This window comes from Leptidea sinapis, chromosome 18 (assembly GCF_905404315.1).
Source record: "Leptidea sinapis chromosome 18, ilLepSina1.1, whole genome shotgun sequence".
In the NCBI taxonomy this organism is placed as follows: domain Eukaryota; kingdom Metazoa; phylum Arthropoda; class Insecta; order Lepidoptera; family Pieridae; genus Leptidea; species Leptidea sinapis.
In genome coordinates this window covers 14,077,692-14,096,090 of record NC_066282.1, presented here as the reverse complement: position 1 = coordinate 14,096,090, position 18,399 = coordinate 14,077,692, and the positions used below count along the sequence as shown (strand labels likewise).

At 33.7% G+C, this 18,399-nt stretch overlaps 1 protein-coding gene across 1 annotated transcript in view; it reads right to left on the bottom strand.

The window, feature by feature from the left end:
* Window positions 1-284: 284 nt before the first annotated feature.
* Window positions 285-18,399, bottom strand: part of LOC126969350 (A disintegrin and metalloproteinase with thrombospondin motifs adt-2-like) — a 73,660-nt gene continuing 55,545 nt past the window's right edge. Inside the window, exon 13 of the mRNA XM_050814709.1 lies at window positions 285-836. Within this exon, the coding sequence (XP_050670666.1) occupies window positions 576-836 (261 nt within the window). The 3' untranslated portion in view covers window positions 285-575. The remainder of the gene's footprint in view (window positions 837-18,399) is intronic.

Sequence of the window (18,399 nt, the reverse complement as noted above, 5' to 3'; positions counted from 1 at the left end):
ATTTTCTGTGTTAAAATCCTAAAATATTATACGGTTTATTAAAACCATAATAATATTTTGGTTATCCCTACGACAAAACTAGTTTAGAATTCTGATAAGAAGGACGAATGCATAGTGAAATAAAATACAAAATTAAATCAAATACATTCATTTAATCAAATTTTTCCTTAAAAGATCAAGATTAGACTCCTGTCTACAAAAAAAAATACATACTAGTTATAAATATTACCTAAATTCGACTAGCATCTTTGTGGGCATAAACATTGCTAAAATGATTGGTAACCTATCCATTATATTAAAAAATAAACTATTACCTAATTATTACAACACTAATACTAAAATATTACATAGAAAATTACTCAATCGAATACTAATACTGTCGTAAATTCTTAATTCTAGTAAATGCAAGTAAACCTTAGTAAATACCTCCTACAAGTGTTAACAATCACTAATTTGTGTTAGTCATCGTTCAAACAGTCTCTACAATCTTTAAACCATCTGAAAATTTCATTAGTCTGTGTAAATCTGCATGAAGATTGTATTTCACAAGGTCGTCAGAATGCTTCAGTAAATCATTACTTAAGAGTTGAATTACTTCGTGCGGGAATTTCTACAAAGTCATCAACTTCCCAGTTTTCTTCAGGCTCTTCTGGCATCATCGGAGGAATGGCAGCTCGAGCGTATGGTGTTCCTCTATCGTCCAACGACAGGTATGCTCTTATGGCTGCAGCAGAATCGTCATCATCAGGAACAGCTCTAGCTCTAGCGTTAAACGACCCACCAACATCCTCACTCGGAAGTTCCCAAATATGGTATTGCGCTGTCATCTTGAAATTCTGAAATAAAGTTCCTCATTATATATTTATGTTGTGTTTGGGAATATTAGTATTTCACCTTATGGTTAAATTATTATTTAATTGAAGACTTGCAGCTGACAAAAAATTGAATCATCCTGTACATATATGAATCATGACAATCTTAAAGCCGGTTTTCCACCACGAAAGGAGCGGGAGATAGTTAGGCGAGACTGACTCCAATCATATGAAATAGGTATGCGTTTCCACCAGCAAAGAGTTTTGCCTGTTGTTTTTCACTGCAAAAGGATGAGAGAGAGATATGAGCGAAGCGAGCTGAACGGAAAACGAGAAATGAAAAATGAACAGTCAATTTCCACAGAGAGCGAGTTCAGTTGGTGTTTCAAACTTTGTTGGTTGTTTGATGTTTGCGATCGTATTTTTTTGCGCATTCGCGAAGCTATCGAGTGATACGGAATCAAGTCCATACAGAAAAATAAGTACATATTGTTGTATCATAAGCACAGAAAAAACATTTTTCATACGTGTAATAATCGCGCCTATATCAATTATGATAAATATAAAATAAATAAATAAACTTCATTATATTGTCGCCTTTTGATATCGATGGTCCGTTTTAAACTAGTTGCCAAAATATTGACGTAGTGGACTCGTTTCAACCACTATTTCATTCGGTTCGTTTTTAGGTTCGGTCCGCCTTTCTCACCTCTTTCTCTGTGGAAACACTGCTATGTAATTTGAACGAACTCCTTAATGAATCCGTTCCGCTGACTAAAACTGAGCGAGTTCATTTCAACTCCCTCGGCTCGCTGAGTTCTATTCGCTCGACTATTTGTTGGTGGAAACACAAGTATCAGCTTAACTTTTGCAAGTTGAACGGAGTCCTTAAATAGGTCCGCTCCGCTCGCAGTGGATAACCGGCTTAATAAGTAAGACATAACGTTTTATAATCCCTTAAATGCAATGACAATATTTACATGTTTAGACAGTTAAGTTTATTCATTGATATATCAAAGGAAAATTATGATGAGAAATACATTTACATAAACAGTATCATTACTTTTTGTACAGAAATTAGTTTTTAGGTACTTAATCTTAATAAGATTAATACCAAATGGTTTTGTTAATCTACTATATTTTACTCCGTTTAGGGGGCATAATTATCTTTTTTTGTGTTATTTTCTATATTTTCTTGTAACTTCGAAATGCATGAGTAAATTACTCATTACAAAATTCCAGTAAATAACGTTATGAATACGAAAATCGTCAATTCTCTTAGTTATAAATGCTAAAAAAAATATACTCCTTAAAAGTAGGAAAACAAAGTAGAATATCATTACATTATAATTTTATTATGAATAAGTACCAAAAAATAATTTCTTATTATGTGAAGACCTTAAAATACACATAAAGATCGGTTGTCGTCAATATCTATTGCTGATTCTTATATTACAGGCACTATAAGTCTTCCTCATAGAATCAATTAATTGAAAAATTATATATAATGAAATGATAAAACTTTACTAGTTTCTATTTTATTCCTTTATATTCACCCAACTACCGATCTGGACGTCATCAGATCAGGACGTCGTCAACTGGTGAAGAGTTTTGATCAGACATTGATAAAAATGACGATTTGATATGAGCCATATATTGAGATGTTTTGTGAAATAGTTTTTTAGATATTGGGAGGTGAAAAGTTGCTCCAAATGATTTGTGTAATATTTACACACTCGCCAGTTCCACATAAGCACTAAACACACACCAACACGAATTACTTTCTTTATCAAATTAAGTTTTCTTAACTTAATTTAGTTTCATTGTAATATATATATTTTCTGAATATCCATGTGTTTTGGGGGCCCGGTAACTTGTAGCACAGGTATTCATTACCTATTCCAAGCATTGGTTTCTCATAATTAAAACGATGTCTAAATATCGATATTAATAAACTGTGTGTTTAAACTATGTCATTGTGAAAGAAAATAAATATATTTTGAATATGAATTTGAGTTCTATAAGCTTGACACATGTCTAAACTTTTGGCTCAAAGCACGGACTAGTAAAAAAATAAGGACTCCGTGTCACCTTACATAACAGTGCAGCACCAAAACGTGTAAATACATAGCCCCACGCGCACACTTACAATGCTACAGGCCGATAGGCGGCCATTATGAGAATTGTCATCGTCTGTGACAGATCAGTTTGCGTCTCAGTAAAATATTTTAAAAATGCCGTCGTGCGTTGTGAAAACTTGTAAAAACGATACTATATAAGTATTTGTGGCCATATATGATTATTTAAGGGAGAAAAACTTGCGTTACTAGTATCCCCCGTAATCGCACACACACTAGCATAACGGTGCTTCACTTGCTAATATCACGGCGCGGAGTCCTTTTTTTACTCGGCCGTGGCTCAAAAATGTTCAAGAATCAATAAAAATTTGTAAAGCAATAAATAAAATTTAGATTAAACTGATGGTTTGAATAAAACCTAAAGCTGACGAATCTGATAACAATTTGTTTCCAAATGATGATTACGACGATTTATGTGATCATTAGCAGAGAGAACAAATTACATATGACCTTGTAACGCTGTCTAGATGTATATTAAAAGTGAATACTTCCTGAGTAGAACGCACATGGCAATACAATTAAATCTGTACCTTAGATGTCGTATTTTATTCGCTCGGTACTTCCGCAGGCTATATTTATGCATCATGTATCACATCACATGTTAGCAACTGTGATAATATGTCATCTCTTGTTTTATCACCACTACCTAGGGTATTTATTGAAGATTTATCTAGGAATTTTAACGACATAATTTTCTATACAGCTCTTACATAAATTTTGTTTTTCATTTATTGCTTTGTTGCTTCCTGATGCTTATATCATTTGTATAATGTTGGTCTTACTCATTTTTTTTAATTACTCGTGTAAGGCATTTATTATTTGACGTTTGAGTATTATTGTTATATCACTGTGCATATATTGTAATTGAAATGATTTGTAAATTAAATTAAAAATAAGAACATGTTATCATCTGTTTTGAAAAGAGCAACCTTAGAGTTCCTTGTTCGTTCTTCTTTAAGAAAATCTCCCTTCCGAATGAGCTGTATAAAAATGAAATTTCAAGTGTAATGTGAATTACCTATGAAATATAATATTTTTGATTTGATTTGATTTAATTTGATACGTAAATGCAAAGGGTAGTGGCAGAAGAATGTGGCGAGGCTGGTCCAATGCCTTTATGGATGCCTTCTTTACCAGTGGGAGGCTCCTATGCACACGATGCCAGCTAGATTATGGGTACCACAACGGCGCCTATTTCTGCTGTGAAGCAGTAATTACTGTGTTTCCGTCTGAAGGGCGCCATAGCTAGTGAAATAACTGGGCAAATGAGACTTGACAACTTATGTCTCATGGTGACGAGCACAGTTGTAGTGCCGCTCAGAATTTTTGGGCTTTTCAATAATCCTGAGCTGCACTGCAATGTAATGAGCAGGATGTATCAATTACCAACAGCTAAACGTCCTGCTCGTCTCGTCGGCCGTCCCTTATTTTCATAAAAAATCAAGAAAATTAAAAGGAAACGAAAGGGAAAATTTTGGTGAGAACCAACGACCTACACAACACCCCATGGATAAATATCTAAAACAGTAGACAGTCGAAGGAAGCGATTCCTACACTATCGCCCCAACTGACTTCTTACTTCGACTAATCAGCCTAAACAGATATGACATCCGAATCATGGTGGGCACCCTAAACGGGTCACACATCACTAAACAAACACCCTTTCACAATCGGTGTAACAGACAGTCCTAAGTGCAGAGGTTGTCTAGCTGAAGACGAAACGGTAACTAATGTGTAATCCTGGCATATGCAGGGGTGGGCAGCCAACGGGCAAAAACCTTTGTAAATACGAGGTCGCTCCGAAACATCTGCGAAAACCCCAAGAGTCGGTTCTAAGCTTCTGGGAGTAGCTGGGCTGGTGGGAATGACTGGCCAACACTGCACGTAAAACGAACCCAACTGAGTGGTTTAATTGTGGAAACAGGAGCACAATACCAATCTTAGTAAAACAAAGAGGCACTTTTAATGTATTAATTCCTCTGGATGGATCAATACGAAACCCTGTGCAGAGCCAACCAGAAATTTCCGCCTGCTTCGTTATGTTAATTATGGATGTAATAAAACTATACAATATTTACCTACTTATCTTTAAAATATGCCTATCTTATTATAATAATCTCTTAAATGAGTCTTTCTTAAATTATATTATGAGTTACAGATAAAGCAAAAGTTATTAACAAATAAAGTTAATATAATTTGGTGTTAATGATTTTCTGTTTCATTATAGGTTAATAATTGTAAAAGCAATTATATTTTAGATTTTACATTTTTACATTCTTGTCAAATACCAAATACGCGATCTTCACGCAAGTTCAGCCCTTTTTCAACATCCATCTCCATATGGGTCTGTCAAATTCAAATATTTTTATACAAAATAGGATGTGACATCACTTATTAAAAGTCAAAAAATACCACCCATTCCAAAACGAATGCTTTAAACAATTCTTTTGAATAACGTAATACTTTTGTTTTTTTCATTTTCTAGTATCACTTGAGTGTTTTAATACCTAATTATAAACAGTTGCATACAAGACATTATCTACGGAATACCCAGAATATGAATCCTCTAAAAGATTCTGGAACAGTTAGCTTACTGCTAACATTAAAACACCAGTCCTAGTAGTAACCTAATATCATTCATTACTGATTATATACAAATAAACTAAGTATTAATGAGAGAATTATTTATTTAAGTAGTAATTTACATTTTGTATAGTGCAATAATTAAAATTCACTCAAATATAATGTTATTTTAAGAAAACAATAAAAATATCGAAGAAAAATGGCGGGGATTCGAATAACGTACTTTTTTTACAGCGCGCGTAAACGAAAATGTTCTTTTTTTAAATTCATACAGATACCACGCATCGAGCAATAAGAATGTGGCTGTATGTTGAAACTCTTTGCGCATGAAGGGATATAAAAAACAAAGGAGAGTTGTTATGAAATTCAGTACAACATTACAACACTCTTTTGGATGATGTAATGGTTATTAGAACATTGGGTGTTTTAATGTTGGCAATAAGCTAACTGTTTCAGAATCTTTAATAGAGGATTTAAAGCATGGGTGTAGATAAAAGCACCTCACAAAAGATTTACTTACTCGACATAGCCGAGCCGATAATAGGCATTGTATGTTTATGTCTGTTCCTGGTGTTAACATTATGGTTATGACAGTTTCTAGCAAATTCACTTATATGCCTATGTACATACATAGGATTTTCAAGAATATATTGACAAGCTACAGTCATAATGTAAATCAAGATCCTGTTATTGAGGTAGATAGCTTTCTAGTTGAAATTAGCATGAAAAGTTAACGAGTCCGGTCTCGTAAAGCTGTTAAATGCAAGCTTCACAGTAATTATACCAACCAAAGATTATTCTATTTAATCCTTATGCATGATATCGCAAAACACATCTGGAATCATGAAATCTGTTAAGTAGCATAATATTATCGTACACTCTAGGTTTTAAATAGTTCTGTAAACTAAATATGTATTCACAAGTGCTGGCCCCGCAAACGTTGTTTTACCATATAAATTACTTAGGTAAATTAAGTTCATTTATATATTTTCTGTCTACAGCAAATACCACTTCCGAGGCAATAAATGGCGCTAAACTTCGTAATGACAACTATGACAAATACTATCTTTGACTCATTTCATCTGCAGTCCTCCTGAAAACGAGATCTGGAAAGGTCTTGAAACGTCGGGTTAACTAAAATAGAACTATAACTTTTACGCAAAAATCTAATGTAAAAACAGGTGCCATTACACGCGTTTTAGTCCTATAAAAGTTTTTTATTTAAATTGTTTAAATTAAGTAACCCGCGCCCTCTAGTTGTATGAAATGTTTTTGACTTAATTATTTGTATTGCGAATATATAGGTATTTCTAAGACAAAAAATTAGGTTCCGAATAAGTAATCACCAACATATCATATACTAAAACCTTCTCAAAAACACGATACATCTTGTGGTATGAGTATTATTTCGATCGGTTCAGTAGTTTTCGCAGTATAACCGAACAAAAAATACTAATAAATGGAGAGCCATTTATTAGTATACAAATGTACAATTTACATGACAGCCATTTTGAAATACGCCGTTTTTGTTTAAAAATAAAAATATAGTTATTTATTTTTTCTTTGTGTATTGTTGGTCATAGCAGCTATACAATACGCACACTGCCAGTATAAAAATGTATGTATACAATTATTTTTAAACTCAGTATCTATGATATGATATAAAATCAGTTATTTTATAGTTAGGTAGGTCTCTTTTACGGTATGTATGTAATAGATAGATAGATATTTATTATAAATTTACAAGCTTAAATTCAAATTCAAATATGTATTTTTATTCAAAATAGGATTCAAAATCACTTATTAAACGTCAAAAACTACCACCCATTCAAAACAGCATGCCTCAGACCTGAGAAGAACGGGCGCAAGAAGCTCAGGGGCTTCTATTTTTTAATAAAACTTCGACATAATATTTTCACAATATCGTACAGTAAAATATGTTAATGAAGACTTAGATGGTCGCTTCATTCCAGTCTGTGGTATCATTAGGAGTCATTTATGATATACTATAGTAACATTTACCACACCAACGTTTTATAATAATAATTTTGAATATAATAAATATATTTTTTTAAAAGTCATTAACTCCACCAAACCATAACCATAACCACAACGAGCCCTAATGTAACAAAAGAGACAAAAAGTTCAGGAAAATTTTCAACACGCCGCCGAAGATTATAAAAAAAATATTTGTAATTCCACTAAGAGGCATAAATTGTTTAAGGTGTTTGTTGATTAAGCACATGATTAAGACTAACTAAATAGTGCGTCATTATATGGCTAACATAATTAATCACAGGTTGGTTCAACCAGTCCGATTAATCTTGACAAATTAGTTAACAATTTACCGTAAATCGGCAAATATGATGACGCACGCATGTCATAAAGCATGCCGTTTCTTACGTAAATAACTTTAAAATGAGGTTAAAAGCGTTTCAGAAGTGCTATGAAAAGATAATGCGTTAAATGTTCGTTAAACCGCGTACGTTGATCGACTTGCCCGCCGCTCATATTTCACAATGTTTTATTGATATCATAAATATTGTGAAATGTTTTTATGTGGCGATGGTGTGCAAAATGAGTTAATATTATTGGAAGTGTATCTCAAAGAAAATGTAAATACTACGTAATAAGAGGCGGGAATGCCTAATTAAAAATTTAGTTTAGTATTAAACGTGCAGTGAGATTTGACATAAGTTTGAAATAGTATTAACAATATGGCGACAAAGTATAATCCGGCTAAGTTTGAAAGCGAATAGTTGATTAGAACGTAGTGGATTTCGGCTATCTCTATTTTTACAAGATTATAGCCGTCATGTGTCAATCTGTCAATGACTGCACGTTTCATTCAATCGAGAGATACGCTTTTTCTTCGAGAGTTTCTCTAGCCTATTCATATCATCAAGTCATGGTCATCCAAGAACGCCACTTCAGAGGGCATCACATAAATGATTATTGGTGAAAATAAAGTACATATTTCATAGAACCGTATTAAATCCTAATGCGTTTAAAGTATGTGCTTAACTATAAAAGATATACGTAATAAGCGGCTTCATGTCGGGTGTTATCACTATGTAGCAGTTTATGGCGTTATTATATTGAGCTGAGCACGTGAGATGACGCTTGTGTTGTCAAACAATAGGATTAGAACGCCTTTAGCTTGCAATTTTATGACTAGACATAACAATACCGTATTATGCTAAGGATGGCTTTTAAATACTTAATATATATTAGGGTTTGTTGCTCATTCTACCGCACACTACCATGACCAATGTACATATTAGGTAGGAAAAATACATTCCCACTAATACAATATATTATGCGATGCATGTGCAACTTTCTCTCCATCAAAATACTGTTGAGTTCACGAATGACACTTCTTACTACAGCTTTTAATAAAACGGAGTACCTACGCTAACTATTTCAATATTCTAAAGCCACTCTTGATCTCGATTAAAGAGATTTAACGATACATTTTAAGCGTGTTCACGAACACCTAATTTATATAAACAATAGAGTATATATCAAATTGCTGTTAAAAGTGGAATTGATAAGTTCAAAATCTTAATTCTTATATGTTTACACACATTAATGACAGTGACTGGTCTTGAACGCGTTAAGGTGCATTTAAACTAAACGAAATAAAAGCAAGAGTTACAACAAGAGCATCCTTTCTTGATATTTTAGTGGAAACGAAAACTCGTTTACACCCAAATATCAACGATTAGAACCAAGAACTAGAACTGGCAACTCTCTAGGCACCTGTTCGCACGCTCTAGTGCCGTTTTCATTAAATGAGTGAGCATTCTTAGAATATTCCATAGTATCTTTACGAACAGACAGAAAACCAAAGAATACGTCTGTTTACACTAAAATAATTTTATAGAGTAGGTAGGGATAGAATGAGCATTCGCTGGTCTGTGTTAATTGGCCTTTAGGCTATATCTAACTGCCAAATGCGAATTTAAGCTGTAAACTTCTTTACATGCTTTCCTAAATATAGTTCAAATTGTACTAATCGGGAGCTGACCACGTGCGACGTTCACGGCAGACCCCCTTTCTCCGACCCGGGCCATCCCAACTCAAGCAGATATTAAAGCCCATACTCACGATCAAATAAATTTGTGTGCTTGCAAGGCAGGCGTGGCAAAAATTAGTTAATAAATTGCTTGGTAAGCGATTATTATATGATTTGAAACCGAGTAAAGCCGCTTATACCGGCACGCTGCCGCCATTTTGGCGTATTCGCCGCTGGATGTCACAATGGAAGCAATAGTGTTTACATATCTTATTTCACCCAGTTTACTTATATGACTGAATCATGAAGATATATCTATTTGTGTAAGAGACTTTGATAATTTTATCGAGGTGGAGTATAAACTGTAAACTTAGGTACAGATTATTATTAGTATTCGAATTCACGCGCCTGTTGACGTATATAAAATACACACTCCATACATTTTAAATAAGGTAATTGAGTTTTAAATTAAGTCTATTTTATTTTGTCACGTTTTGGTACTACTAAGACATTTGCAGAACTATTGCTCTTTCAAATCATTATATCACGTTTCCCTGTTTTGTTTGACATGAGTTGTAAGGTTTAAAATTAGAAATTATTTTTTAATTACAAGTACCAACTATGTAGATAAGTACGTAAATTTTTGTTTTTTTTTGTCACTGGCTACTGTTGACTGATATAAATAAACAACATTATAAACGTTCCTTTCCAACAAATTTAAATTCATAAAAATATATTTGTTATAAATAAAGTACGAAAACTATGAATTATAAATAAAAATTGATTGATTGATAATCAAAATTTATAATAAATTAAACTATAATTATTTTGAATAAAAATATACAAATAGTAGAGGTTATGACGACCTGTATAGCCGAGTGGTTAGCGACCCTACCTACTAAGCTAGAGGTCCCGGGTTCGAATCCCGGTAGGTGCAAGCATTTATATGATGAATATGGATGTTTGTTTCCGAGTCATGGATGTTTATATGTATTTATGTATGTTTATGTGTATGTTTATATGAATTTATTTATGTTTAAGTAAGTATATTGTATTAAATATATCATTGTCTTGTAACCCATAATACAAACTATATATGCTTAACTTGGGGCAAGATAATTTGTGTAAAAAGTGTGTCATTATTATTATTATTATATTATGATAATAATTATATATAAATAATAATTAAATATAAAAAAATATTTTTTGGAACGAAACTTGAAAGAGGTTCAGAGAGATCTGTCTCTAGCATACAAAAAAACCGACTTTTAAAACTATCACATACAAATAATAGTACCTATTAATCAATATTAAAAGTAAAGGTTTGCATAAGAGGTGTATTAAATTAAATTTTTATTTATTTGACACTTTTCAGTTTTTGAAGTCGGTTCTTTTAAATATAGTTTTTTTTTATTTTTTTCTTTTTAGTGTCAGTTAATAATAAAAATATATAATCAACCTGAATGAAAACTCCTAAAAAAGCTATACACAAAAAACAATAATATCATCCACGAAGACATAAATGTTCATAAAATGAAAACTACTGGGTAATTTTTTTATGGCAACGAATGGCATCTATTCCGCATCGAACTAAAGAAGAATTATGTAAATCGGATCATAAATCTCGGAATAATCGGTGTACATACATTAATAAAAATCTCGATCGAATTGAGAACCTCCTTTTTGAAGTCGGTTAAAAATGTTGTAAAACGCCGAAAAGTAAAAACGATTGGTTGGAAGATATTGGTTCGTAGTCTTCATACTGTTACGCTTGGCTCAAATTTAATAATACGAAAAATATGCGTTCGCACCTAGTTCGATTAGTATCTAGCAGTTTATCTGTATTGGGATATATGTACACACCAGTGGGAGGCTCCTTTGCACAGGATGCCGGCTAGTATATGGGTACCACAACGGCGCCTATTTCTGCGATGAAACAGTAATGTGTAAACATTACTGTGTTTCGGTCTGAAGGGCGCCGTAGCTAGTGAAATTACTGGGCAAACGAGACTTAACATCTTATGTCTCAAGGTGACGAGCGCAATTGTAGTGCCGCTCAAATTTTTTGGGCTTTTCAAGAATCCAGAGCGGCACTGCATTGTAATGGGCAGGGCGTATCAATTACCATCATCTGAACGTCGTGCTCGTCTCGTCCCGTATTTTAGTAAAAAAAAAATTGTATTGTACTGTATTCAATTACAAAGAGGTATTATACTCTTTGTAAATGAACACCATTTAGGTTTAATATTCGAGACATGTTGAGTATGTACGTCTTCATCAATAAGTAATTGTTCGCATCTTATAAAGTTTTATAGCCACACGCAAACAGAATTATAATAAGTATGTTATTGTTGCGCACTTTAAATTAAGAGATTTATTGTATCCGTCGTCCCAATATAAAAACATGCATTTATTGCATCGACTGGACACTAAATTTAATCCTTAAGACGCCTTGAACGAAACACGGTTATTTCAAATTGAATTTGGACGACATCCAGCAATACTTCGGGCCTTGATGTGTCAAACGAAATGATGATATCTTTTTAAATCAATGTACCTACCTCTGAATAAAAGTTGTGTATTTTGAAAATATAACATTTAACTACTTGAAAATACATGTCCCGTTTTTGTATGGAGTGTGGTTATTTTCTTTTGCGGTCACTAAACAAAACCAAACAGTGAAGCACCGTTATGCTAGTGTGTGTGCAGTTACGGGGGATACACACACAATTTTTTCTCCCTTAAATAATCATATATGGCCACAAATACTTATATAGTATCATATTTACACTTTTTCAAAAAGCACGACGGCATTTTTAAAATATTTTATTGAGACGCAAACTGATCTGTCACACACGATGACAATTCTCATAATGGCCGCCTATCGGCCTGTAGTAGTGTGAGAGTGTGCGTGGGGCTATGTATTTACACGTTAATTGGCTTGTTTTGGTGCTACACTGTTAAGTAAGGTGACACTGAGTCCTTATTTTTTACTAGTCCGTGAACAGCAACATAACAATGCAAACTTATGTCCACATGGCATTTATGTTGTCTGCCTTCAGCTGTCAACGTCAAAATGTTTGTAAGTAGTATAGCAAAAACCTAACCTAACCATTAGGTTATTAAGAAGAGTGTTTATTCCAGTGAATGTTATTTTTAGAATTAAACAATAAATTCATTGAAACCATACAAAAATAATCATAAAAAAGGGGCGATTAGAATATAAGTGATAGTGAATTTCAAAAATTTTTTTTTGTGAAATTAACGGTGTTTCAAATTATTTTAATCATCAAATAAAGTTAGATTGGAAGGCCTATCTAGAATACTTTCGATTATAAAGTTTAAAAAATGTGAAGTGAAATGAATGTAATGTAAAAACATAGGGTTGACAACCATCTTTAAAAGCATATATTTGCAAGCTTGTTTCCATACTAAACAATAATTTACTTTCTGGTCGTTTGAACTCGAACTGAAGAGGGCATGTGGACAGATAGACAGACAAAAATTTCATAATAGTAGAAGTGTCAGGTAGGTAATCGTAAAATCGTATTATTGTATTGTAGCTGGTATCACAAATTTGTAACAGGCAGGAAAAAACACACTGGTTGAGAATTATATCTATTTGAGTATTTTAGTATTTCTATTTCCTTAGTTTCCTAATATTTTATGTCTGTCAATCATTATTCTGGACATCTACAGATAGAGACTATTTGTTACTTTTGCGTCAGACCATTTTGTACAATTTACTCAAGTACTTAATGACGATGAAACTGTAAGAGCTTGTAGGGTTAGCAATACTTGCAATGACATAAAACACGAGTTCGTAAAACCATTATTAAATCTCTTCAAAGAACATCAGTATATAAATATATATAATTTATTTATAAATCGACTTGTTACTAAGCTCATCACTGACATATCTGGGCGCGTGTTATCTAAAACTATTTCACTATTTCACAAACAGTATACAATATATTTAAAGATTTCGGAAAAAAAAGTTACTAAACAAATAACTAATTCGGATACTTAGGTGGAAGACGTCTAAAACTGGACAAAGGCCTCCACTCTCCCAATCCACTTGGACTATATCGGTGACTTTGGTTCTCCTACGGATCTCATCATTTCTGATTCGAACTCGCAGGGAAACTCTGAGAAACCCTCTCCATTGCCCTCTGAGTGACCATGAGCTTTTTCATAATCATCGTTTCTGTAACATATATTGTATTTATTGCAGAACTCAATTAGAATAAGTATTTATTTATTCGAATTTATAGTTTAACTTTCTCAGAAGTGGCAGCCCTGTGGCAAGTTCAAGAGGATCGTGTTTGGATACAGATTAATTTGTTATATGTATATAGAGCGTAGGTATAATTTTGGAAGCTAAATAGATCTTTTTTCTGAAATTATTTTCATAGTAGTAGTTGGTAGAACATGGAGTCTTAGTCCAAAATCGTAGTTTGGCTGTACACATCAGTTATCAGACACTCTCTGAGTTACGGATCAGTTGCATGGTGGCCCAGAACCGAACTGACAACGGTAAGAATGAAACTCCAGAGTCAACAATGATTAGCGGCCGTAGCAGCTACTGGATGTATGACAACCACACCATCATTCGCGCTCGAGTACCTCTTAAACCTAAGACCTTTATATCTGGTCCCACAAGAAAAGGCAGCCGCCTTGAGACTAAGACCAAATGGACTGTGGATACAAAACATAGAAACCACACACCCTTAAGTTCTACAGGGAATCCTAAACGCAACCACTTCTAAGGCACCCTTGGACAGAACACTATGTCAACATGTATTCGATCGAAGAAACAATATTTAAACGTTCTGCAGAAGCAAAAGATAACTCTGGTATCAATGAAGACAGACGGGTCCAGACAGACAATATACACAGACGGGTCCAAAAAAACACGTGGTACTGGAGCCGGTGTCTGTCTGTCAAATGACATAAATATCAAAATATTTACCACTCTAGGCAAATTAAACACCATCTTCCAGGCAGAATGTATTTGTATTGCCAGAGCGGCACAAACGCTAGCAGCCAGCAGACACCTGAATAGAAAGATTGTCTCAGATAAGATCCGTATCCTACTTCAAGCCCTACAAAACAACACCATAACCTCTGTCCTTATATTGTAATGTCACAACGCAGATCCATCACAAATACGTACAGAGTCACTTAGCAATGGTTCAAAGGACACAGAAATTCACTGCGTAATGATGTTGCAGACGAACTAGCCAAAAGGGGATATGAGGCTGTAGGTTATGCACCGGAACCACTGTTACCCGTATTCCTCATGCCCAAATAAAAACATGGCTGCGCACCGTAACTGAAGAAACCCACTTAGGAGAATGGAGAATTGGTGAGAGATGCAGGTAAACAAAGTATGCAATTCCAGTGGCATCAAAGAGATTTGCTCGCAACTTGACCAGACTACCCAGGGAAAATTCACGCAAAGGTGTTATAGCCAGCCACTGTCCCTTAAACAAGCATCTAATTACCATTAGTGTGACGGACAGTCCTTTATGCAGGGGATGCATGAAGGCAGGAGGAACGCCATTGCATGTTCTTACAGAGTGCAGAAGCATGGCCGTACAACGGGCACAAAATCTCCATACTCCGGAATCGCTCCCGGATGCCTGCAGCAATCTGAAAAGGCTGCTATCTTTCTGGGATTTCCTGGGCTGGTTGGAGTAAGAAGATTCCCTGACACGCACAATGGCCCAATCAAGAGGCTAAGTGCGCGAATAGACTAGTCAAACGAACTAAGTCATGACTTAAATTTTGAGTAGATAAGTTTTGTTCAAATTTGTTTGTTATATTTTGTAAATATTTCAATGTATCTATATTGTTTGTCCCAAATATAGATATACTTTACTTTACATGGATTTAGAATTATAACAAAACGCAAAAGCATATTCAATATTCATTACATTGTTTAAAGTCAGACAGCATTGTATGTAAATTTACGGCCATCGGCTTGCGAAGTTAATAAATTCTCTTTTGAATAATATTTGGCAACTAAGTAATTTAGAGGCGGAAACTTTAAAAATTAAATTTAAAAGTTTAAGCCTGGGTTTCACCAACTAAATTTACCAATATCAATCATGTTAAAGTACTGGTAAAGCAAAAAAATGTGTTGCACCATTTGACAAGTATAAGATGACGTCATAGCCAGTTAAAGCTATTGTTAATGTTAAATTGCTACATAGCGACCTGTTAAAAGTTTCCAATAAATATTCGATTTTGACATGATATTTCACTTTCTTAACTTTAACCTTAACTATGCCAAGGAATGCCGGTTAACAAAAAAATTTACTTAATCCTTAACTATAACAGGTAATATGATGCAACTCAGCCTGAATCAATTTTGAAAGTAAAAAAGAAGTTAATCTAAAAAAAAAAACAGCTTGAATAGCAAGCCCAACTCAAAAGTAGATATTAATTAGTTTGTATCTACTTTGATTAACTTAGTTAAGTTAAATTAAATTAAAAAAAAATAAGTAAAACTATATTTTCACATCAGATCAATGTTTACAGAGGTACCCGAACGAATCGTCTGTTTAATGTAATTTTACCAATAGTTAAGTGTTAAAATACGTCTTTAAAGTGAGTAAAATCACAGTTAATGGTGCCATTACGTAGATATATACAGGTCAACAATTATCTTGTAAAAATCATAAAGGGTATTGAAGGAACCATTTTGTTAACAACGATTTTAAATACTGTGTTACTAACTCCTTAAGAATGATTAAAAATGAAACAAAATATTGGTTCTCCAAGATTGAGACAATTTGCTGATCAATTTCCCAAACTATATTATTTATAACTTCTTTACTTCTTTATTTTGCCTCAGAGATTTAAAGCACATTTTAGTAGTACCTAAAATGTGCTTTAAATCTCTGCATATTTGCAATGAATATTATTATTAAAAATCCTAGATTGGACTGGAGAGATTCAAAAAAATATGTTAATACTTCAGAAAAAATAGAAAAATATACACAAGTTCCGCTACTTTTTCCCATGAAAGATCGAGAGGAATAAGCAATGACGGTATAGAACGCCATTTGAAATGCGTTCATACTTTCGCCTCTAAATTTAAAATTGGTACAATCCCCCAGTGTCCAAATGAAAATAACTCGAAAACTTTTAAATATAAGTTATATGAAAAGCAAAGGTTTAATGTAAAATAACAAAAAGAATACTTGACATAAGAGAGTGAGGAAAGTATAAAAGAATAGGAAGCCAACTCAGTCATAGGAAGTCAACCACGAGACAGTTCGCCAGTAGCAAGGAAGAATTCCCATTACCTCAAGACAACACGGCTAATGTACCGTTTTGTTGATTTTTATTAGTCTAAGACAAGGACTTGTATGTATACTACTAGATATAAAGTTTGGAATAACAATTGTGTCGCAATTTAGGATTGCGCGGGTGGGCAGAGAGGGGACCAGACATGATGAATATGCCTTGCAAACGTAGATGTAATATGAAAATTGTTTTATTGTTCACTTTAAACAAAATCGGTGTAGTTTGTGTAAAACAACGTTCACGGCTTTCAAAACAGTGCTATGGTCTTCCGCTTGCTCGCAGTGGACTCGCACGGAAACTCAGTGAGCACTTATTTAACGGCCACAGAGCTTGTCTAGTAGTTAGTATACATAGTCTTTGGTCTAAAATTGACTAATTAAAAAATCTATAAGACAAATAGGCTTTGCACAGGGTGCTAGCTAGATGAGTATCACAGCGGTGCCATTTTCTGGCTGGAATTTGATGGGCTAAAGAGACTTAACATCTTATGTCTTAAAGTGACGAGCGTTGCTCAGGGTTTTGAGCTCTTCATTGTAATCGAAAGGGCCGATTTTAGACAATTTTGAACACAAACCTCAAACCTCAAAAAGTACAATACTTTGACATCATGATTACCGTAGTCCCTATTGTTATATATAGACATTGACACTTGCTAAATCTTGAATAAAGTCACAGTCACATTTATCGACTAACTTCACGAAGTCGGAAAATGAGGCTGTGCACACGAATTCTAAATAAATCACTCTCATATATTTTCCCCTATCTGCCATAAGTACAATTATTATCAGGCTTTCATATTAAGAAATAAAATAATTGAAGCACATGCAACTGATTTATAGTTCAGTTGATATTATGGTGAAGCCCATATTATAAATACTTTGTTTTCAATTGAACAATGGCTTAAACATCTACTTAAAAGGCACCAAAGGATTTTTGCAAATATTATTAGGTGCGCATCGTTCTGAATACAAATGTTTCAGATAATTTTAAAATGGCCTAGGTGATAGCTTAAACTTATCTAAGTTATCTCAAGTTAAACAATTTCAATATTAAGTATTTAATATTGAAATTGTTTAACTTGAGAATTTTTTTAAGCTATTGCATAGCTTTTATCGCGGGCCTTGAGCGTGGAGACCGAATCCAGAAATTCCCTAACGAAAATAACCTAACACTTACTTACTAGATGTATATATTTGATATTTCGGCACGGTCATTGCAGTTGCCGTGGAACAGCGGTTATCACGTATGCTTTTTGTGCAGAAGGTCCCACGGTCGAGCCTGGGGTACATCTTGATTTTTTATCACGTTTTTTTAATTTTTATTATTATGACAAGTATTTTTATTTAGTTTCACCTGTCCCGTTGTCTGTCTGTAATCAAATCTTGCAAGTTAAATTTCTCACTTCCCGTTTGCTTTTTTTTAAATAAATTTTATAAAAAAAAACAAATACTGCATAAATAAAATAAATAAATAATTATAATTCCATAAGTTGATAAAAATGCTATGCAATAGCTTTACCGCGGCAGTCTCC